The sequence below is a fragment of the Protomyctophum bolini genome (assembly GCF_963924005.1).
Source record: "Protomyctophum bolini genome assembly, chromosome: 19".
Classification (NCBI taxonomy): Eukaryota; Metazoa; Chordata; class Actinopteri; order Myctophiformes; family Myctophidae; genus Protomyctophum; species Protomyctophum bolini.
This window is the reverse complement of record NC_137880.1, coordinates 23,727,557-23,751,690: the sequence shown is the minus strand read 5'-3', so window position 1 is coordinate 23,751,690 and position 24,134 is coordinate 23,727,557. Positions and strand designations below refer to the sequence as shown.

The following is a 24,134-nucleotide window of genomic DNA, read 5'->3' as shown; positions in this document are numbered from 1 at the left end:
GCTCTGGGCCATGAGCTCTAGATTGCAGAAGAAAAAGAAGAAGAAGCAGTACACTTTGTTTTCCACAACCTCAGTGTATCAAACACAGGTCACAGAGGTGAAGTCATAACAATGAACATGCTGAGTAAACTTAAAAAAAGAAGCCCACAAGACCCATTTTCTGCACACTTAATGCAGTCAAGGGAAGCCTGCAGTAATTAATTTTCCGCCAACAAGAGCATATTTCTAATGTTTTGATTTTTACAACTAACCTAATGAATATTCCGATCAAAACAAGCGTCTGAAATTTACACTGACTGAATATTGCAAAGCAACATAATGTGACCTGACGACGCAGCATCTTGTATGTCCATGGAATGCATTAGTAAACATATTATTCCTGTGTACAAAGACATATACTGTATGTTTACATAGAATTTTAAATAAAGCCTGATCATTTAGCCAAATTACAACCTTGGGAGCGACGAGCACAAAACTGCAGACTCATTACATTACTGTTATCTTCTGTAATCTGCGCCTTCTACGTAAATGGCACGCTTTGTTTAAATATTTACCTCAGCAACACGGCAGCTAAGTTCCAAATCCACTAAACACTCCCTAAAAGCAATCCCCCAATTGCTCCAAAAGATGTCTAATCACCAAGGTATTAAAAAATAAAAAGTTTCATCAAAGGAATTCCAACATAAATAATTCCAGACAATAACAAATGTAAAGTTTTATTGCATGTAAAACATTGCAATGCAGCTTCACCATGACAAAAACAAAATGTAATTGAGCCTAATTTATAATCCGTAGCACGACATGTCGCTTGGCGAGAAAATGTGATTTTGCAATCTAAAGACACGTTGCATTCTTCCAAAAGATCCGAGAGGAGAAAGGGATTGGGGACGCCCCTGTCACTCACCACCGGTAGAGCATACCGCATGAATAAAGCTAGAGTATAGTCCTTCCCACAGAGAGAAAAGGAAGGGATTGCCCTGGAGGTGGAGAACAGAGCTTATAAGGACAACACCACTTTGTGATGACCGCTAAGAGGCCAAGCCTTCTGGACATTATCATCATCTTTTGTATAGTTGTATTGTTAGAACAGTCTTTGCGGAACATGTCTCCACCAACATTACTCTGCTTGTACCTATATGAGTAAGCGACAAATAAAAAGGGGTAATCTGGACATGATGACTTTGGAAAGGAGCGGCCACTACACAACAGCAACCAGGAATATCCATCCATGTGACACGTTACGTCTTAGTTTGAAAAAGAAAATGCCATTTTCCGACAAGCGACACCGTTGTGTAATGGCATGTAAATTAAGCTTCACGGAACAAACTTTGAGTTGCACACATACATATTGACAACACACACCACACACACCAATGCTAATTCAGACACTGAGCAGCTGAGAAGGTACAGTTGGTAACGGCAACAAAATAATTATTTCAAATTTCTCTGCAGTCAGCAGCAAGCATGTCAATGTTCTTCTGTTCCATAGAGCAGTTTCTCCTACCCATCTACACATTTATCTCAAAACACAGAACAGGTGAAAGATATTGGAAGAACTTGACTTGCCTTGAATTGCCACCTGAGCCAGAATAAAAAAAATTACCTTCCCTGCCAGGGGTTTTGAGAAAGGTAATGACAGAACAAGAGGGTCAAGGAAGCGACCGACATTCAACATGATTCTTGAAATGGAACAGAAGACACATTGAGAAGTGCCTGCCTATTGACCCCGTTATGGCCACCCTAATTAACAGTGGATTGTGCCTTCTACCTGCACTATTAATATTTTAAATTCATCATTTTAATGCCAATAGAAAAATCTGTGATAAACACACTCATTTTCACAGGGCAAGACTATAGTATTAGACATGATGGTGTCATGATGGTGGCGGCAACTTCACCATTATGCCGATTTTGACCAAATCTGGCGATGTCATTTCCGGTTAAACAGATCACAACATCCACTAGCTTTCTGCACTGTGTTACAGTGATCTGTCCCCGATGCTATGCGATCATCGTTTATTTTAATATCTATGTCAAATTAAGCTCTAATCAAGCCCTGAATATCGCATTTCGGCCTGTTTTAGGTAATTACATCGGCCGTTAGCCAAACTAGCCAAAAGTTGCTACATTTTGCTACATTAAGCCCCCGATTGATTATAGGGAATAAAACCATTAAGTCATTTACGTCATGGGTAATGAGGGATATTTTGATTAATTACGTCAATAGCGTCAAGGGCCATAAGAGGGTTTAAGCAGCCATTTTCACGTGGTCGAAAAAACTGATCTACAAGCTCACAACTGGTTACATCGCTACATGTTGAGAGCTTGTAGATCAGCATCATTTCACATAACTGATCTACAAGGTCACAACTTGTTACATCGCTACATGTTGAGAGCTTGTAGATCAGTATCATTTCACATAACTGATCACAAGGTCACAACTTGTTACATCGCTACATGATGAGAGCTTGTAGATCAGCAAATTGTTTTGAAAGTTTACATTTTTTTATTACTGGTTAATGTAGAAAGGAGACACCCGCACACCGCCACTTGCTAGGTTCAGAGCATTTATTATTAAGAAGCAACGTTTCAGTCTTGCGACCTTCCTCAGGCATATACAATGTAGAAAGGAGGGTGTGCCTCCTTTCTACATTGTATATGCCTCGTCATCATTGCACCTGCTCCAAATTACCTACCGGGTGTGCGGAAGTAATCTGTCTACGAGTACTGGTTAATGACATGCCCAAAATAGGGATGCCAAATTTAAAGTGGTTAAGTAACACTCGCACCCCCCGTGGAGGGGATGTGACCACACTCACAGCACCCTTCAGTGCCACATTAGACCATTCATCCTTCCCTCCACTATTGCAAAGACGTAGTGTTTTTGAATAGGGAGGGATTGTAAAACAGAGTTGTACAGGGACCATTTGTATAACATTAATGTATAAGTCCAATTTTCAGTTCAAAGTAGCAGAAAACAGTTCATTTTTGTAAAAAGCCTAAAACCCTCATACCCTCAGAAGTGCTCTCTAAAATATATTTGCGGATGGTAAGAGGACTTGCTGTACCTAGTCGCTGAACATAGCTCCTTCACGAGTTTTAAGGCATACATCAGTAGTCATCGAAGGTTGTGCTAGATGTCTAATCACATTTGTCAAATTCTGTGCATCCCATCCATTAGTTGATGGTTGGCATGGTAACGGCGGGGCTCCTAACCGTGGCGTCTTCTTCCTTCCACTGTGATGTCACCGTCTTGATCTGGGTGTAGAACTGGATGCCCTGTTGAACGGGAGAACCACCGACGTTATGTGGAATTGTGGATGATAACTTAAGTGCTTCCCAAAACATCGGGAGTGGGGACCCTTTTTTACGGGTTGCGACTTGCGAGTAAATATGATATTTATGTTTCCTACGATGATTAATTTAGCATTCCATCAACAAAGGACAGAAAATGTAGTATACACTGACACGACAACGCGTATTCAGGGCGGAGTCACCACCCCCAGGGTAAGTTGTGATTTGCTCTCGTTCACTGCAATGCAATTTGCGGCATTTCCAAAACAATATTGCGCAGAGTAGCGATTATCAAACGTATTTGCAATGACATAGGTTGAAAGATCTGTTGCCCGTGGACAAGGCACGCTACCTCCGCAGGTTAGATATTATCGGCATAGATGTTTGTCCGTATGTGATTAAGGATTGGAAAAGTTGCATTGGCAGCCATAGAAAATTCTGCCCAGGGTAAATGTCCCGGATGTGACGTTTTGGGGCGTTCCTGTCTTGTTTCGTGTCAGTGTATATAAGTAAAGTGAAAAGGATGCCATGCATGCATACTATGCCATGGTGGGAATTTATCTATTATATCTTCACTGTCAGGCAGACACTTTATATCTCCATGCTTCATCTTTTGGGTTTTTATACTTTGTGTGATCGTGTCCAACAAACGTAGCTAAAGTTCAATTGTTCCATTGCAACAGGTTGTGAGATTATTATAGATCATGTGTTTCGCAATTTTTTTAAATAGCGAAAATATGGCACATTTTAACCTGTCGTGGTGAAACTAGGGTGCCACTGTTTTGAACATACAAATCTTTCGCCTGACAGCAACCGGTATCATCTTCATTATAAGTGACTCTTGTGGTCTTCTCATTCGTGACTTATCGTTGCTGTCGGGCCAAAACCTCTTATATCCACATTCTAACAATTTGTGTTTTTGTAAATGATCATTTTATGCTATCTATAGCGTCCCACAAAAAGTCGTGTCAAAAGTAGCAGATCTGCAAGCTGAGTTTCGAGCTTATAGATCTGCTACTTTTGAATTTGAATCCTGAAAAGTAACACTTTTGGACATATGAGGTTTTTCTACCCGACAGAGACACTATGGTAATCCTTCATGGTTACCTGTTTGCCATAGAAGTTGGTGTCTCCTCTGAACGAGTTTCTGGAGCCAGTGAAGGAGAACATGGGCAGTGGGACGGGGATGGGAACGTTCACACCAATCTGTAGCAACATGAGACAACGTCAACACATTCACTAACTGAAAACAAACGTGTGTTCTCAAATTGTATTCCCATCGTGGATACGACTCAGTGTGAGCTTGTGGGTCGGCTATTTTCGGTGTGTGACACAGTCACGTGAATTGGTCTCGACTCTTTACCTTGCTTTGAGTCCTCGTTACCTACAGCAGCTTTGTTGGACAGTAGTTCAATTCTCCATTCATGATGTAGTGCTCTATATGCAGTATATTTACAACTATTATAACATTCTACGGTCTGTAGTCCCAGTATATTTAATTCATTTCAATCCATGACTGTAATGTTCCTGGTTCGATTCCAAACATAGACCCAGCTTCCCGTACACGCTCTTTACACTCTTACAATTTAAATACAAATATCTAAGCAAATATAACTAAGAAAATAAAGATCTAATAAAGATCTACTAAGATATACTTTTGTCGTACGAAGGTGTCGCATGGTGAAAGCAACTTGTAAATGTGCTGTTATTGCAACAAAAAAAGAAACCACCACCACAACTTAGTTTTTCCTATAATGTCATGCTCAAAATAGGGATACCAAGTTGAAAGTGGTTAACATCTCCTCGCTTGTGCCAACTAGGGAGAGTCAGAGACGTACCTGGCCCACATCCACCTCGTGGGTGTATTTCCGGGCGGTGGCTCCGTTGGTGGTGAAGATGGCAGTGCCGTTGCCATAAGGGTTGCTGTTGACCATGCCGATGGCCTCGTCCAGAGAAGCAGCTTCCAGCACCACCAGCACCGGGCCAAAGATCTCCTCCTTGTAACACGTCATGTCCGTCTGGGGAGAGCCGGAGAACAATGCTCAGCCTCACACACACACACACACACACGTCCACTGTCTCCCAACAGTACTAAAGGTCTCAACCTTTTTCATTATCGTCTCTTGTCGGGCGGAAACCTCCCATTTACATGACAAAAGGAGCAGATCGACATGCATGATATATTTCTACGTCCGAGCATAGACATGGTAACGCCCCGCCTGCCTCTGATTGGCCTACCGACACAGCCGGTCCCTCCGAGGTGGAAGATACATGCTGGATAGTCTGCTGCGCGAGGTTACTCCGTGGTAAAGAGAATGACAGCTTGGCACGCGCAACAGCAACTTTTATTTTTGTAGAAGAGGCAAACCAATATTAATCTAATTATAGTAAACTAATACTAAAAAGATATTTATTTCCCACCACGGAGTAACCTCGTAGCCTCGGTCCCATCCCATGCTCTGCAAAAACAAAACGTGGCAGACTATCCAGCATGTAACCTCGCCTCACAAGGCTTTCCACCACCTCGGAGGAAAGCCTGGTTTTGTTTCAAAAGTCTGTATGATCCGGTTGGGAGCTCTTCTACAAAAAGTTACAAGTTACTGTCGCGTAGTGTCGGTAGGCCAATCAGAGGCAGGCGGGGCATTACCATGTTTATGCTCGGACGCAGAAAGAAATCACGCATTTGAAATACTGTAGTTTTTAAATCGCTGGGACCCCAATTTACCCTGCAAAACTCATAATTAATTTAACTCTGAGAGTGTACAAATGGAACCCGTGTCTATTCCTGCGTATTCAATGCAAAGGTAAAATAATGAAGCAGTAAGAGTTTCCACTCTCCTCTGAATAGAATAACTTAACTACAGCTACAACAAAGTACCTTGCCCTTCTTCAGGTTAGATGACAGCCGTCACACCATATGACGTAAATCAGTTTGCTTTTAGTGTCATCATAAGATGTAAATGTTTTTAAGGCATAATTTTCTCACCCCATAAAAAATTATAGCCCTTACCAATCTGAATCAAAAGCCATTGGACAGATGGTTTCAGGAGCCACTTCACATCAAAGACATATTCTGTTTTTATCCACCAATGAAACAAATTGATCTAGACTACTTATCCCAACGGCCACATGCCACGTGAACCTTATGCTATCAAAACAGAAAGTTGTTACAGCCATTTTCTACATCCATCAAAGTACAAAGTTAAGTTCTATTGACAGAAGTATGCAAGCAGAAAATTGCAATCCGAGGAGGCTACAGGTTTACACACCATTTAAACATTTGTGGATTGCAGCGTATTTAATGCAAACACTGGAACGGTGATAGGAAACATGGGTGGAGGTTGTCACTTTGAGAGGGCCCAATGGTTTTGTGAATGAGCAACACATTTTTCCCCTCACAAGCTCAACGCTTCAAGGCAGCTCTCATATGGTGCAATAAATCTACTTTATAGAGAATAATAGCCTCCCGTGTGAAAGCAGAAATCAATCTCCCGTTTTCTCCGAGTTTTACAACATAGAAAATTCTCAGCAAAAGCATCAATGTGACAAAAACAAATTTGAGACGGAGAAGATTGGAAATGTGCATGTGCACCTTTGAAGAAAAAGTTCCTTTAGAGTTTGTGTGAGTTCACACATTAACGGCTAAATTAGGGGTGAGGTACTGTAGTTTACCACGAAATAACATGCTAATTAATTACACATTAAAGGACCACTTCACCACTTTTCAACCTATCTTCATATAATAGGTCCTCACTAATAATGATAAAATTGCAATTTCTTTCTACTCAGCCTGTGTCTCATAGGAGGGCTGTGGGCAGTTCAGAAACCCGTCCACCAGTGACATCCTCGATGGGGAATCCAAGCTAATAGAAACTGCAGGCTTTCTAGTCCTGAAAAGTTGCAATGCAAAAATGGAAGCTATTGTTCTCACGATAACAAAAATCATTTTTGTTTTTGTAAAAAAAAAAGAATCTTGTTTAAAAAAATATCTGCCTAATGGTTTCTGATCTGCCCACAGGCCTCCTATGAGACAGACTTGAGTAGAAAAAAATGGTGCCATTTTATCATGATTATTATTAGTGAGGACCTATTATATTATTATAGACGAATTCAGAAACGGGACACTAAGCATTTAAAGTATGACGTATAAAGTACAGCAACCTTGTGTTCATAAACAGAAAGATTGGGTATTGGGTAAGACTGACATTATGTATCTTTCAGGACCTTTCACTGCTCGTCTCAACCATTTACTGTATGGCTCTGCCCTCAGCCACTGCGGTGGATATTTTGACATTGTTTATTTTTTAATGTTGCCAGTACTGTTGGAGCAGCCATAAACTACACAGGTTCATCCCGATGTTCAGGGCATCTTTGTAATGTTAGTGTTAGTAAAAAGCAGGTAAAAGTAACGTTTGAGGCAGACTAACATCAGTCACTCTACACAGTGTTGTACCCGAACGCGTTCAAAGAACGATCGTTCACGAACTCGTTCATATTTAGGGTGAACGTGAAGTGAACGTACTGTATTTCTGTTTGATGAACGTCATTGTGAACACGTTCATTTCTGGCGTGTGTGAACGTCACTTTTTCACGTTCAACGTTCGTTCAAGAGTGAGTGTTTCAATAGAGCCTTCCAGGCGAAATCCCCGGTACTAAAACACACCCTAAACATGCCTTAATATTTAGCGGAAAACCCATCAATAAGTCCCTATCCGACACAAATTAACTAATCTTTCTCAGCCGTCACTGGAGCGCGCATCTAGCTACTGGCACTGCATGATGATCATGCACGCTGACAGACAGCAGACACTGTCCCAACTCCTAACACAAACACTGAGGGAACTTGTTGTTGTACACACATAATGTGCCACGAAAAATAGCTTCCAATAGCTTAGTTGGTTATTATCGCTTCGAGGAGGTACGTGTCCATAATATCGCCACGAACGGCCAACAAAAGACATCTCTCTTCCACAGTGAATGAAGCGCAGTGATGCCTGATTTATTCTTCGCCGTACAATGTGTTCCGTGCTGAAAATAGCTGATATACAAGCTCACAACTCGTCGCGTCCGGACACGTTGTGAGCTTGTAGATCAGCCAACCCCAGCATGCGGAGATGCAGGCTCTGAGAACGTTCAGAAATATTTGCCTTCACAATAAAAGCATGAAAAAGCCCATATAGAGAAGGAAAAATAATTCGGTGGCATTTCACATTGCAAAAGAGCAATTTTTGTAAAATGTAAAAAATATATAAAAATTAAAGCAAAAAAAGAACGAAAAAGAACTATAATAGTTTTCAAACTATGAACTTTAGTTCAAATTTTTGAATGATGAACTATGAACGGAACTAGTTCATTTAAAAAATGTTGAACTGTGAACTGAACTAGTTCCTAAAAAAAAAAAACTTTCCCAACACTGACTCTACAGTTCACTCTACAGTCGCCTACAGGAAATACGTAAGCTGCGACCATGAGACCCGTTTCTGAATTAGTCTATATGAAGATAGGTTGAAAAGTGGTCTTTTAAGGCTTGACTCACCTTGAGGAGCTGATTACCGGTATATTATATTTGGCTACAATCACATGTTGGAAAGAACAAAAGCCAAACCGAAAATATTCCCCAAAAACCTGGAACAGCAAAGTTAAAACTTTGTTTATGACCTTTCTAAAAGTCACCAAAGCTAAGAGTCAAAGTAGCCTTGAGAACCCAGACGTTTTATTAAAGTCAAAGTGACCGTGCCTTTTCTTCACTTGAGACTTGCCGTTTGTTGACGTTTAGTTTAGCAACGTTTAAATATGGAGTGCCACAATTTTTGTATTTTTCCATGTCCATGAGGTGACAGTACTTCATTAGACACCCTGGAGTCGTTTTTATGTGCAATGGTGTATTAACTTTGTATTTAGGGTTTCTTCCTGGAGGCTGAACCTTTGACAGTCAAACGGGCCAATGAAATAAACAGTAATATAGTGACATCACACTATCAGCTACTCCCCTAACCCCTTCCTCCTTACATATACCTGATGATCATGTTTTAGGGTGTAGAAAAATCGTGGCAAGCAAATCTTTTTCGGTGACAAGGACACAATACTGTGATAGATGTTTGTGTTATCATTTCACCAACATTATTCAGCCTTGAGGAACGATTAAAAAAAGATCTTGTTTCTATCAGGTTTCCAACTCTTTACAAGATACAACTTTCCTTTCCAGGACATTTTCTGACTCAAACCTAAATTGGTCATTCATTATCATATACTTGATAATACTACAGCTTTTACCTTTATACCAGCTTTATACCATTATGGGGTGAAACAATTAAATCGATAATGGTTAACTTGCAGTAAAATATTATATAACAAAAACAATGTCGTCATTGAATATATATATATCGTTAGGGAGGGGGGCACAAGTTACTTTTTATAGTTGCTGACTGACAGCAGTAGAACAATTAATAGACAGGACCAAAACCTACTTAGCATTTATTTAGAAATAAACGCTATCGGAACAATTTAGACATACAGTATGAGTGTGCAGCTCTCCCTTTTCTTACGTTGCATAATTATGTTTCGGACTGCTGGGTAAACATATTAGGCAATTTCAAGATGTCTTTGTGGGTTCAGAATAATTTGTGATGATCGAGCACTTACCATCCTTTTTGTACGACTACATTTTATGGTCTAAATAATAATTAGCATAAATGTATCGAACAATCAAAAAGACATCCACAGCTACACTGGCCAAACTAATTTTATAAAGTCAAGGGGCTAAACAATGATTTTGGAAGTTTTCATCCGATAGGGAGCATCTGAACGTTGCCACTTGTGACTCACCTGACCAATTCATACATTTATATTTTCTAAAAACCTACGCTTGCTGCAGTCATCACTTTTCTTGTACGCAACATATTTATTAACTTCTCTTGCGAAATTTACCAGGCATTATCCAGACCTTTTGTAACCCTAGTACAAACCCCCATCTATTCTCAATTTACCCAATGAGATGGTCCTTCAGTGCAAGGTTGACTAATCCTCATCAGTTTCACACCCGACTACACACAATCTGTAGTGTCCTGTACTCCAACATCATGTCAAGGGCAGCGATATACATCCTCCTTACCACTGGAGGGGTATCAGACATGATTCATGAGTGACCCAATGTTCAGAATACCTTCTGATCACTGGGTCTCGTCAATAGTTTGCTGCACAGATGTATGCAGAGACATCGGAAAAGGCAATTATCTTGGAATGTTGCCTTGTAGAGCCAGCCATGGAAAGGGTGACATTTGCAATTCTTTCACCATAGTACATGGAAATGTACAGACTAGCTGGTAAAAGGGCAGTCCAATTTGATTTGTGTGGGCAGTGGGCACATGCCTGAAAATATGGCTAGGTCTTAGGCACCTAATTTATTTTGCTGGGGTAAACACATATCCCTTATTGCTATGGATACCATAAATATATGGAACCATCGTGCCACGAAGGAATCCATGGATTGATTGTATGCATTTGACATGGAAGCACTGTCTTGCCATGATGCCCGGTCTATGCATTTATTTCTATGGTTTGACGCATTAATGTCATGTTTATTGCGGATCCACCGAATGCCAGGCTAAGAAACCGATATCTGAAAATAATCCTAAAAATAGCACGATTCCACACACCAGAAATCAAAGCAAATATAAGTTATCCTCAGCCATCCTCAAATAGTTATCCATTTAAGCCCCATATCCATTAAAGCCCCCATATTCATTCATTCAAGGAATGGCAGGTTGAAAGTGGCTAATCCATAGAAAGGATGCTATATAACTACAAATGTCTATTTCATATTTGTCCAGTGACAAATTTTCAGTATTACATGTTTATGAAAAGGTTATTACAGGTGCAGCCGCTGCTCCCGGTCAAAGCAGACAGGGAGGGGGGTCTCACCGTAACGTTGCTTATGATGGTGGGTCCCACAAAGTTTCCGTTCTCGTATCCTTTGACCTTGACGTTCCTGCCGTCCAAAAGCACCGTGGCTCCCTCGTCCACACCGCTCTGGATCAAAGAGTCCACCTTGGTCTTGGCTTCAGGAGAGATGAGGGGGCCCACGTCTGCTCCGGGCTGATCACCTACAACAGAATTGGAAGATTCTTGAACCTGCCCAGAAATATACTAGGGATTAACGTGGTCAATGTGGAACACTCACCTGCATTGACCTGCAGCACTTTAGAGCGCTCCACCAGCTCTGGGAGCCATTGCTTAGCCTCGCCCACCAGGATGGCAGTGGAGAGAGCCATGCACCGCTGGCCTGCAGCCCCGAAGGCAGCGCCCACCAGCTGGTTCAGAGTGTTCTCTTTGTTGGCATCAGGCATCACCACACCGTGGTTTTTGGCTCCCTAAAAAAGAAAAAGAAAAACTAAACAAAACGCAAAAAACAAACCTCAGTGATTTGCTGCCAAGATCCGGTTTGGTTTTCTATAGCATAAAACGAGATTAAAGGCATTTTGAGACAAGGTAGCGTAGTTGCCTCACAGCTACAAGGTCCAGGATTCGATTCCCGCCGAGGACACTGGGCGTGTTCTCTCCTCAGGCATTGGCATCAGATGAAAAAATGGATTACAAAAATTGTGGGATAAAAATGTTGTTAAAAAAAAGGAAAAAAGATTAAAGACGTTTTGGACCATAATGATGGCAACTCAGGGTGATGAGTGGGTGACACTGGTCACAGACAGTAAAATAAACCAACATTTCCTAATAGCAAATTTAGGAAAAGCCATAAGGGGATGCATTTGTCACAGTACATTTGCACATGAAATTTGGCTTGTACAGCAGTGGCCGCTATTAATAGTGTCTTGCTCAGGGACACTTGGACACAGACCATATACAGGGTCGAACTGGGGACATTCAGAGTCCCAGACAGACTCTCTACTTGAACTGGACAATTCATTAAGTGAACATATCACGTACCATATTGGATTGTACCCGCTTGCCGTTCCTAGAGCCCCTCTCGTAGATGTACTCCCCGGCCTGATTGGAGCCCACGAAGCTGATGGCCTTGACAGCAGGATGGTCGCAGATGAAGTTCACAGCTAGACAGGAGGTTAAGGATGGTCTGTGTTATGAATATGAACCCAGTCCGTTTCATCTTCACCGACGCCTCCCGCTCAAGGCACTTTATAATGGCAGGACAGTATGCGATATGGGGCTGCAAATGATGCCCTCCAGCCTGCGGCGTATGGTAAATTATGACCGACCTACCTACACATAAAGCAGCGTTAACACAGTATGAAAATCCACCTTTCTCGAGATACACCAAAGGGCACATCATTAGTGTTTACTGTAAATGATCCCGAGACATTTTTCAACTTAACGCAGCACTCACAACTTATTTCCATATTTCACACAAGATATTCAAATGGCATAATTCCATGCATTCTCTCTAGAGTCCGACCAAAGACAGATTCCAATGCCGATCCTGAGACCTAGCCCACTGATTACCGATGTTATGACCAGTATTTGCATGCAATGCATTTTCTAAAATAACAAAAAAAGAGAAAGACTTTAATAAAGATTACATTTCTGAAGAATTCATCTATAAACCGTATTTACCTATAATGATTGAAACATGTTGGCTTCATAAGTACCGATACCTAGTACCTACACATATCAAGTCAATCAGTCAAATAATGACCAAATACCAACAGAGCACAGCAACTTTCAATGGGCCTGGTTTTCAAAATACTGGGAGCAGTGCCCAACTGCCCACTAACATGGTGATGAATTAATTCTACCATTATGCCACCAAAATGTGGAATACCCTACGAACAGCCATCAAAAAGTGTGACTTAGTCCCAACCCTCCTTCAAAACCGCCATAAAAAATAAAAGAAAGTGCAGTAGTGCGATTTGCAACTGGACCTACTGCAGGTAGTGATCCAAAATAAATGACCTCCCACTGTTTTTCTGTACATATACTTGTACTGCTCCTAGTAGACGATTTTAAGCAGCATTCACACTAACTATAGCGATATCGCTCGCCATTGTATTTTGGTTTTGTAAACTCTGCCATCCATATGACTTGGAACCATTTTAAAAACAAAAGTGTGAATGGGCCTTAAATAAAGTATTAAAATCAATCAAAACCGTTAAGTCAGTCGTGCTCTAATTCTGCCTCACACACACACACACACACACACACACCTTTTCCTAAACAATTAACATAATAATGTAAATTGATTATGAGGATGCCTGGTCTATTTCTTAATTCATTAGTTTTTCCCAACCGGCACTGGTGCATGGCATGGTCTAGCAACATTTACATTTTGCGGCGTAATAGTCGTTGTGCATTGGCTGCATACGTGCAGTTGCTCTCAGTCTCAACTCGATCAAGGTGTCAGAAGGGCAAATAAACAATGCCAGTCATGACGTCCCCCTCCCAAATGTCCCGGCACTTTTTACGTCCTGACACACACACACACACACACACACAGTCCCCCTCACCTGCGTGCTGGCCATGGATGACGTTGAGGCTCCCGTCGGGCACCCCGGCGTCCTGCAGCAGCTTGACCAGCAGCATGGTGCAGCCGGGGACGCGCTCAGACGGCTTCATCAGGTAGGTGTTGCCGCACACCATGCCGATGGGGAACATCCACAGGGGGATCATGGCGGGGAAGTTGAACGGTGCGATGCCAGCGCAGACGCCGATGGGCAGCCGGTAGGTGAATGTGTCCATGTCCTTGGCGATGGACGGCAGCGTCTCTCCCAGCATCAGAGACGTGATGCTGCACGCGTGCTCCACCACCTCTAAAGGGGGGCAGAGCATAGTTATATAGGATAGAGTGCAGACCAGAGCGACAGCCCTACCCCGCGCTATTCATTTCAGTGGAAGTTGCTCAGTGGCGTTTTGAAGCACCCGGAAGAACGCTCTACTTCCGCATTTTTTTTATTCGTCCACCAAATTTGCATGGGGTTTCCTTATGGTAAATGCACGGGCCGGACTGCAGTGGAAGCCTTGACCAGTAGGGCCGAGCACTTCAATGTTGGCCAGCTGTTTTGGGGGCTTGGGACAGAGTAGTTTGATTTTGTCAACTAAAACTATGACGAAAAATAATAATACTACTAGTAGGGTTGGGAACAGGAGGAACCAACATCGAGCTGGACACCACACCAGAATCGGTTCCATCACATTTGGGAACCATTTTCAGAACCAGTTTATCACACCGGAGCCAGAGCGGGTACATTGTGGACTTCACATCTGCTGTTCTCAAACTTTCACATAACTAGGGTCCATTTGGAACCCATGCAGTAGGTCCCTGAACCTCACTTTGAGAACTATTACAATACTGCATGTATGATTGAATTTGTGCTCATCAAAAATTATAATGAAGACTTTTTTAAATTTTGTTTTTTTTTAATTACACACTGGCGAATTAGCGACGCGATGCGAATAAGCGATCTGAAAATGCGAAATATTGCATGTTGCAGTTCGCCTGCGAATCTCTGCAAAATACGACACCAGAGCGAACAAATAAAGAGCGAAAACGGTCGCATTTTCGCACATTCGCCACTGATGTGGAAGCTTGCATGGACTTCAATTGTTTTTTATTTTAAATGAGAATTATTCGCACGAATATATCACGTCGCCAATTCACCAGTGTGTAATGACCTTAAGGAACTGGAATCGTTATAAACTCCTAAAAGCATCCCAACCCTAGAGGTGGACCCTTAGCGGTATTACATGCATGATGTAGTGACACATGTAGGCTGCACAATAACGTCATAGATTTGGTAACAGTATAGTGACACATGTAGGCTGCACAATAACTTCATAGATGTGGTAACAGTAGTGACACATTATGCTGCACAATAACTTCATAGATGTGGTAAGTCTGGTAACAGTAGTGACACATGTACTGTAGGCTGCACAATAACTTCATAGATGTGGTAACAGTAGTGACACATGTATGCTGCACAATAACGTCATAGATGTGGTAACAGTAGTGACACATGTAGGCTGCACAATAACGTCATAGATGTGGCAACAGTAGTGACACATATAGGCTGCACAATAACGTCATAGATGTGTTGTAGTGACACATGTAGGCTGCACAATAACGTCATAGATGTGTTGTAGTGACACATGTAGGCTGCACAATAACTTCATAGATCATGTGGTAACAGAATCTGTTAAATCTGATGCAATGAAAACTAAAAGGTGAGCCATTAATCATTTCATAATGGAACTCTCAAGTGCTTGATAATATGGTAGTTTAAAGGTGCCCTCTTGGCTCTTGTACAATTCAAAAATAATAATTGAACCATTAATTGTGAATCTCAGGCGTCGTGTGGCCATCTGTTGTCTAAGTCTATGACATACTGCATCTATGATGCAACTGTGGGCAGGGTTTAAAGAAATATGACAAGTTTTCATTTATGCTCCGTGCCAAAATGAGCAAACCTACAATCTCACATGTCACAAGTTATGAGCTTGTAGTCACAACGCGTTGCACATTATGAGCTTGTAGGCCAGCTATTTTCAACGCACGACAATAATACAATAAAATACTATTAGATTTCTTTATTTTTATCGCAACGATTAATTCAACTTTAGTAGTTATAATAGTTATGGCCTACACAGGACATTTGGTGCTGATTTGAGTGGTTTAAGAGATTAGCTTTGGACAAACACACAGACCATCCCTCTAATAGACTGTTAGCCTCCTGCAGAGCCATGCCATTTGAAAAACACATAATTCCAGACAGAGTGAAGAAAGCATTAGTCACCCGCATCCTAGGTTTTCATTCAATAAATTATAATTACACTGACATTAGTCTTACAAGACTCTACACCAGCACCAGTGAAATACAATCATTTTGCTGCCTCTATATGGCATGCATAATTACACCTTAACGAGATGTTTACATTAAGATCACGAGTAGACAACGTTTAAAAGTCAAGACTTAAAATATAATCTATTTATTCAAGCTTTTACAAGCCTATATATACTGTATTTGCGGCGTCAGGTTTAAATAGAATGCTTAAAAACTTTGCTATCGGCACATTCATTTAGCATGCTTGGCTGGTGTCCGGCTCAACCAGAAATAATGGTCACCCTCAAGCCAATTAAGATTGAGCTATCAACTCAAGAGCAATGGGATCAGGGAGTGATAAATGAAGACCTGTCGAGAGAAAAGTTGGTTAAAAGACAACAGGGCTTAAAAGGTTCCCACGGGGGGGAATTGGATCTCTTGGAGCATGCTTAAGGCCCTTTTCCACTGCACCATTCTGAGGACGCTTAATAGCTGTTCCTGAGTGTGTACAGGAGACAGGAAACCGAGGGAAGAGAGATGGGAGGCACGCGAAACGCGACAGGAGTTGGCCTCAAACTTGCGCCCTCGCGACTCACACTTCAAATGCTCTAATCTAACAACTGAAAATAACCTATCTACACGCAAAACATTGAGAGCTTGTAGATGGACTATTTTCACTGTGCAACATGCTTCCATAGATGGAATCCAAATGACTGAAATCCGTTGTGGCCACTGAGAACTTGAATCCATGAGGATGCATAGATTAATTGAATGAGTGAAAAGATCCTGCAGATGAATCAATTGTGAACTAATGGTTAGTTGTGGTGTGTGCTTTACTTACGCAGTCCTCTGAACACGTCTCCCTCGGCATCGGCCAGTGTCTTGCCCTGCTCCAGAGTGATGAGCTTTGCTAGCTCTTTCTGCAAAAATAAAATTGTTATCGTTTTAAGGTCTTTCTGGTTAACAACTCAACGTCAGTAAATGATTACTTAACCACTTAAACCCTATACAATTGACCGGCGTCCTTCAGGGCTCTATAGTAGTGTATTTTCTGTTCATAAGGTGAAAGCTTTCGCTTGAAATAGCCGATCCACAAGCCAACACTGCGTCGCATCGCCTTCCCCACAATAAGGATGCTGGGGTTTAAGAAGTTAAAAACAAAATTCCAGACAAACATTTCCAAGGTTTGTAATCTCATAATGAATGTACTGAAAATCATTACAGTCCCTGTCAATCACATCAGTAAGAACAAAACAATGCATAGTCTAAATCAGACATACAGTCATTATTGCCTTCAGGCCAAGGACCCCTTAGCTGAGAGAGAGATGAAGCAGGGACAGCCACTACATACTTTATCAAATAGTGTTGCAGTCTGCAGATTAACACAATCAGCCCCGGGATTCCTTCAAAATAGGAGCTCTCTGAATATTCTTCTCTCGTTTGATATCATTGAAGTAAGATGCGCTAGGACGTGTACACACGTCATTGCAACCCGTCGTGTGGACACGTCGGATGGACAGATCCTGTTAATATTTTTCATAGATTTGTTAGCTTTATAGACTTGTTTGACAGTACCATCATCAGTATTGGTTTGATTGTTTACACATAACCTTTCTATTATTATGTTGGATTCATGTTAATGTGTATTTTCAGACATTTAACCACTTAAACACTCAATACTTTGTAAACTTGTCGTTATTTTCCCCTTTACTCGCCACAATATGCTCCTGAGTTCTTAGCTTGTGAGGGCAGATTCACACTATGGTCAAGGGTGCGTACTCGGGACCACTTGGCAGATGTTGTGGTAGTGCGAATGCTGCGTACCAGGCAATTGTATTCGGGAACAGTTTGAATCAAACGGACTCGGTGTGAATCTGCCCTAAATCTGCTAATTTCATTGTTCATTCATCAACATTGTTCCCAGAATAGGGATGCTAGGGTTCAAGTGGTTAAAGCGGCACAATGTAAGTTATTGTTTTGTTAATACCACAATATAACTAGGGTGACCACATGTCCCACATTGTGACTGGCAGGCCTCACTGCTGAAATGCCTTAATAGTTAGTCCCCTAATAGTTGGCTCTCTTGCCTCTTTCCTGCAAGATGTGTTATTATTATGTCTGTTAAAATAACATGAGAAATATCCCCTAGCCTATGGTACCAAGTCGGCCATACCACCCATGACCAAGATTTGCATTTAAAAACAAAATGTGAGACATCAGTTTGGATCTGGTCACTAAAAGGGCATCAAGGTCTTTCCTGTTTTTCTGTATCTGCTGTCTATGAGGTCTATAAGACTGCCTCAGTGCAGGGTGACAGGTTTGAACTGCATGGCCAAATTGTGTCTCTTTATAGACGGATCTTGAAACAGAACCTGTATTCTCAGTTGAGATTCTGGTTGGTTTATATTACTGGTCAGGTCAGTGGTCAGGCTGCATTCAGGTGTTAAAATACCAACATAAAGTCAGAAGTCCATGAGCCAGAGCTCCAAATGTGGGCTATGATTACCTAATCTGGGTTCCCAGGAGTTTTTGAGACAAGATTACCAAATGAGTAGGCAAAGCCATAAGACATTTTTTTAAATTCGACGTCAGGCCTAAATGGGTTAATATAGTTTAAACTGTTTCAAGTAAAGTCCCGTATGATGACCCTTCCACAGGAGTTTTGATATTTACATGTTATTTTCACCTAGGTGAAAAGGATGACACATTTTAAGAAATTATCACCATGAAACTTCCCCAGTTTTCTGAAAATTAAATATGCAAATTAGGTATTATATAGGAAAACATGCCAGATTTTGCATAACTTTCCAGAATCTAAATCGGAAAAATGTGATACTGTATATAGCCAGAGGCAGCCTTCTTATTTAATGTTGTTTACATGTTAGAATCAAAGGTTTTAACTCTATAAGTCGCTAACCCCGTCCCGTCCCCCCTGTCCCACACAAGTGATATTTCTGCCCCTCAAATGAACAGTTTGGATCTAGTCACCCTAAATATAACATATACAAGAGTCGTATTTTGCCTCCCTGCTCTTCTATTGAGACATTTAGATATTGAGTCTGTTTGATTCAAACTGTTCCCAAATACGGTTACCTGGTCCCCGCTGGCCATGATTCATATTGGCCTTGATTCTTCCGCACTTCCGTACACTTCTTTCAACTATATTCAATGCTTTCACATTGCAGCGATCCGGGACCATACTGCAAATCTGCAATAAGATCCATATGGTCTAGGCCACCGTTTCCCAAACAGTGGATCAGGACCCATTTATGGGTCCCTTCCTTCCCTTCCTTTGTTTCCTACATCGTTTGTAATTATTGTTATTATTTCAAAAGATTTTCAAAAAACATTCCCCCCAAAAATGTAAAAGAATTCATAAATTAAAAACAAATTCAATGATTTTCTTTTCAGTAATTTCAAGAATAAATAAAATAAAAATCTAAGAAATTCCATAAATTAGATTAGATTAGAAAATAGCCGATCAAAGTTATTTTCACTAGTTTGGGTCCCAAGCAAATAATTTAATTTCTCTGTTGGGTCTTGAGTTTGGGAACGGCTTTCCTTACAATGTTGTCCTTGATGAGCTGCTGGTAGCGGAGGAAGACCTGCTGCCTGCTGAGGATGGAGGTCTCCGACCACGAGCGGAAGGCCCTGGAGCACGAGTCCACAGCCGCCAGCATCTCCTCCTGGGTGGCTTTGGGGACCCGTCCTACCACCTCGTTGGTGGCCTGAAGAAAGAAACAGAGACAAGGACATCATGGATTAAAGCAAAATAAAATCTCACGACTGAAAATGTTTATATGACCATGTCCTAGTGTGCGACTTGTACCCCCCTCACACCAGCACGATTCCTAAACAATTAACACAATATGTAAGTTCATATGGAATCCAAATGACTGAAATCAATCATGGTGACTGAAAACTTGAATCCATGCAAGACAATCCAGTGAGACTGCATTTACACCTCGAGAGAGTATAGCTGAGGACATAATAATCGTATTACGTGCTGTACATTAGCCCATCAATATTAATAACCAGGGCCTTTTTGTTATGTGAAAATACTATTCACAGGTATTAATTTCATTTGATGGGGATGTGTGAGCGTAGGATGATGACGTGATTTTTTTTAATGCTATAGTCATCAATCGTTGCTGGAGGGCTAAAAACCGAACCGCCAAACGAGCAGACTGCCGCCAACACTGGAGTTAAAGGAAATTAATGCATCAACGCGTCAAGGTTAAATTCAACTGGCTGTGTAGAATGGGGCTCCAATTTCCACACAAGCTCATTTTCCTCCCTCTGTAGCTTCGAGACAAATCATTATTACAAGGCTGTATTGCTTTTTTTGTGCTCGTGTAAAACACATCTTAAATTACTGCCAGGCTGTATGTGGGACTGTGTGTGTGTGTGTGTGTGTGTGTGTGTGTGTGTGTGTCTGTGCGCGTGTGTGTGTGTGTGTGTGTGTGTGTGTGTGTGTGTCGGTGGGGGGAGATTAGCTGTCATTCAGAACAAATACTTAAGTACTTACAGGGTTGTGAATGTCGAGCCATTCAGGCGAGTTGGATTCTACAAACTTGCCGTCAATAAACAACTTGGTGGTGGGCTGGGGGAATAATAGAAGCATAGTTAATAGTTATTACTATAAACTCCTCTCTGGCTGCTATACTAATGCCAGTAATATTGTCTATCCATCAATGTTTATCAGTGCTGCATGAATAGGAGACACTCACACTCGAGTTAATATGTTCAATCAGTGGTTCTCAAACAGTTTTAATTCAGGGACCCCTATAACTCTTGAGTGATCCAACGCAACCAAATCATCCAAATGGACCGGGGGAATCATTGAGTCACTGGGGACGAAGGTAACCCTACAGTCCCTAATCGATTATTCCACTCTCCATGGGATGCAGATTTACCTAGGCTGCGTTCACGGAGAGCCGCGCCTTCGCTTGAGTGTTGGTGAGATGTTTCAAAGATGCATAACGCAGCTATAGGAGACAACGGAAACGTGGGAGAAACTGCATTAACCGCCGATGCCGTTAAGTATTATTAATCTTTTTTTTTTTTTAGTTTTGGCTTCTCTGAAATTCTCTCTCCCTTATTAACTTCCCATTGTACCACCTCCCGAACAACAGGCTAGCTGTGTGTCCCTACATTACTGCCACGCACCGGAAGTCAATAAGGAAGTCAAGGAAGAGAGAGAATTTCAGAGAAGCCAAAACTAATAATACTTAACGGCATTGGCGGTTAATGCAGTTTCTCCCACGTTTCCGTTGTCTCCTATAGCTGCGTTATGCATCTTTGAAACATCTCACCAACACTCAAGCGACGGCACGGCTCTCCGTGAATGCAGCCTAGGTAAATCTGCATCCTATGGAGAGTGGAATAACCGATTAGGGACCCTAGGGTTACCTTCGTCTAAACTTCAGAAAAGGTAACTGGGTTCTGAAAGGGGCTCGAGTCGGGCTTACCACAGAAGCAGAGTAACACTTGCGACCCAACTGGAGTGGGGCCTGCAAGAAACAAAGTTATTTATTATATTTATTACATACAACATAACATATAGTTCAGTTTCATGCATTGCAATTCAGCATTTGAGCCGAAACTGCTAGCATAAGATACGTTGTGTGCTTTAACTACACTTGCTAATCCAGTTCACTTACCAAACCAAACTGTTATATAATATAATATTAGAATGCCTGGACGAGCATTGTATTGGAACATGCGTGTACTGCAACGTGTCTACTACTCTGCAAGGCAAGGCAACTATACTTTGCTAGCTACCCCCATAGTCCCATACCGTTTCTGCACAAGAAAACGTACGTAAGAAAAGTAGTCACTGTGTGTTTACCTTCTTGTTCAAGAGACGCCTGGCGAGCATTCCTGCCATCATGGCTCAGATGCGTTCTGTTTGCTAATGTTTCTCCTTGCAGCGACCCAGCCAAACAGACAAGTCAGAAGTCAGTCCCACAGAGGAGAACCGGACGCGTCAAAAGCCTAATAGCTGTGTTTTTTATGCGATCTATAAACGCGCCCGGGGTTGTCAGCCTGTGGCAGGCGGACGGTGCACGTGTTTTGTTGATCTGTGAAAGCTGCACCGCACGTCAGCTTCGTTTTACACTCTGGTGAGTCTGGTCTGGCCGTCACCATTTCCGCTGAACGTGGGCGGGACAAAGAAAGCAAGCCCACAACAACCAATCCGTTCGCTTAGATCGAGAACGGCCCTAAATTATACGAAGCCGATTGGCTACACCCCAGACGTCAAACCAATCAACGTTGATCGCTTTACAATAGGACCGCCTCGCCTGAGCCGAATATCCTCGGCCCTGTTATTCTAACTATTTGAATGTCTTTACTTCAGGCTTAGCTATTTAACCTTTAAAAGAATAATAATAAAGTGCATCAGTTATTGGCAAAGTTTTATAAAAGACTGTCAGCACGACATGTCTGCTACTTTTAGGCCATAATTATGTCTGACTTGAATCGTTTCTTTACACCTAGATAGGAGAGCAGCAAATAGATCACATATCACCTGTTGCCATGACAACGTACACATGAGGATAGATATGGAGTTCCTACAGTGGAGTTGCCAAGATGTTGCACAGTGGATAGAATTCATAGGATATCCACAATACAAGGTGGGTAGTTTCAATTAAACATAGTGAAGCAGTGGATATATATATATATATATATTAGTGATGCACCGAATATTCGGCCGCAGAAAATATTCGGCAGAAAATGGCAAAGAATGCATTTTTGGCCTATTCGGTTTCGGCCCAAATAGGCAGAAGATATATCACAGAATAGTGTATGCAATTAATGCATTTAAAAGAGCTGAATACATGTTTTATGGATCCATAATAGTGATTATTATTTAAGTCTTAAGTTTTTCCATAACCATAACATTTGTAGATTCAAACTCAGGTCTTAATGGGTTAAGTGGGATACTAAAACAGCGATATTCAGTTACACTTCATACCAATACTGTGCGGGTGTAGGTATGTTTAGTAATAACCACTTTCAACATGGCATTATAGGCAAAAGCTTTCTAAATCTTTCAAATTTTCCAAACATCTATAAGCTTGTAGGTCAGCCTCCCCCTGGCCAGCCGGGGCACCTGATGGAGGGGAAAGGAACTGGTTGGAATAACGTGTTCCTTCCACGCGCTACGTCCAACCAGGGAAACTCCCCCCTGTCAGGTGTAAAGGAGCAACTTGGACACTCAGGCAAGAAGGAAGCATCAAGTCCGTTGCTCTCCCCTTGTCCCCCATATATGGGGACTAGGTTGGTGGAGGGTGTGTAGAGCCCAGGATCACATTAGATGATTGACACAGGGGTGAAAAATGGGTTACAAAATCGTGGGATAAAAAATATATTAAAAAAAAAGCTTGTAGGTCAACTATTTTTTCTATTTGTTGTACAACAAAGTATATAGTGCTTAAGTGGCATTCTGGACTAGACCTGTCTGGCTGGAAACATTGTGGTTGCAAGGACTGCACTTCTGACCTTTCAGCTACAGGACTGTGTCACAGTCATTACCAGGTGATTGAGAGATTATTTATTCTTTACTTACTCTGTATAAAGTAAACATACTATTTTAACTAGTAATGCACCGAATATTCTGCCGCAGAAAATGTTCGGCAGAAAATGGCAAAAAATTCATTTTCTGCGTTTTTAGTTTCGGCCTGAATAGGCAGAAAATATATCACAGAATAGTGTATGCAATTAAGGCATTCAAAAGGGCTGAATAAATGTTTTATGGACCCATAATAGTGATTATTATTTAAGTTAAGTTTTGCCATAACCATTTATTTTGCCATAAATCAGGTAGCTTTAAGGTACGGCCATGTTTCCTATATTCGGTAATCGGTTTCGGCCAAGAATTTCCCTTTCGGTGCATCCCTAATTTATATTGCATTTTTTATATTGCATTCTTTTTTATATATTTCAGAAGTTGGTAAGCACATTGTGCGGCAACATATATCACAAAAGTAATTTGAAACAGCAATTACAGCATTTTAATTGACTCTGGTGCATTGAGACAAGTGCTAAGCAATG

The 24,134-nt window shown here is 41.5% G+C and overlaps 1 protein-coding gene across 1 annotated transcript; it reads right to left on the bottom strand.

The window, feature by feature from the left end:
• Positions 1-700: 700 nt before the first annotated feature.
• LOC308334244 (methylmalonate-semialdehyde/malonate-semialdehyde dehydrogenase [acylating], mitochondrial-like) lies at positions 701-22,177 on the bottom strand. The gene is made up of 12 exons (XM_080790884.1): positions 21,928-22,177; positions 21,548-21,589; positions 20,605-20,679; positions 19,643-19,804; positions 16,918-16,996; positions 13,767-14,069; positions 12,235-12,356; positions 11,474-11,663; positions 11,215-11,396; positions 5,133-5,312; positions 4,402-4,500; positions 701-3,279 (listed from the first exon to the last, which is right to left on the bottom strand). Exons 1-12 carry the CDS (start codon positions 21,967-21,969, stop codon positions 3,178-3,180), a joined length of 1,578 nt encoding a protein of 525 aa, XP_080647010.1. The 5' UTR covers positions 21,970-22,177; the 3' UTR covers positions 701-3,177.
• Positions 22,178-24,134: the final 1,957 nt, after the last annotated feature.

Bases quoted from the DNA above. Each gene is read 5' to 3' on its own strand.
- LOC308334244 (XM_080790884.1), bottom strand. From the start codon at position 21,969: ATGATGGCAGGAATGCTCGCCAGGCGTCTCTTGAACAAGAAG. The intron at 20,680-21,547 runs GTAAGCCCGACT...TTATTCCCCCAG, and splicing joins AGTGTTACTCTGCTTCTGTG to CCCACCACCAAGTTGTTTAT. The intron at 19,805-20,604 runs GTAAGTACTTAA...TTCTTTCTTCAG, and splicing joins GGCTCGACATTCACAACCCT to GCCACCAACGAGGTGGTAGG.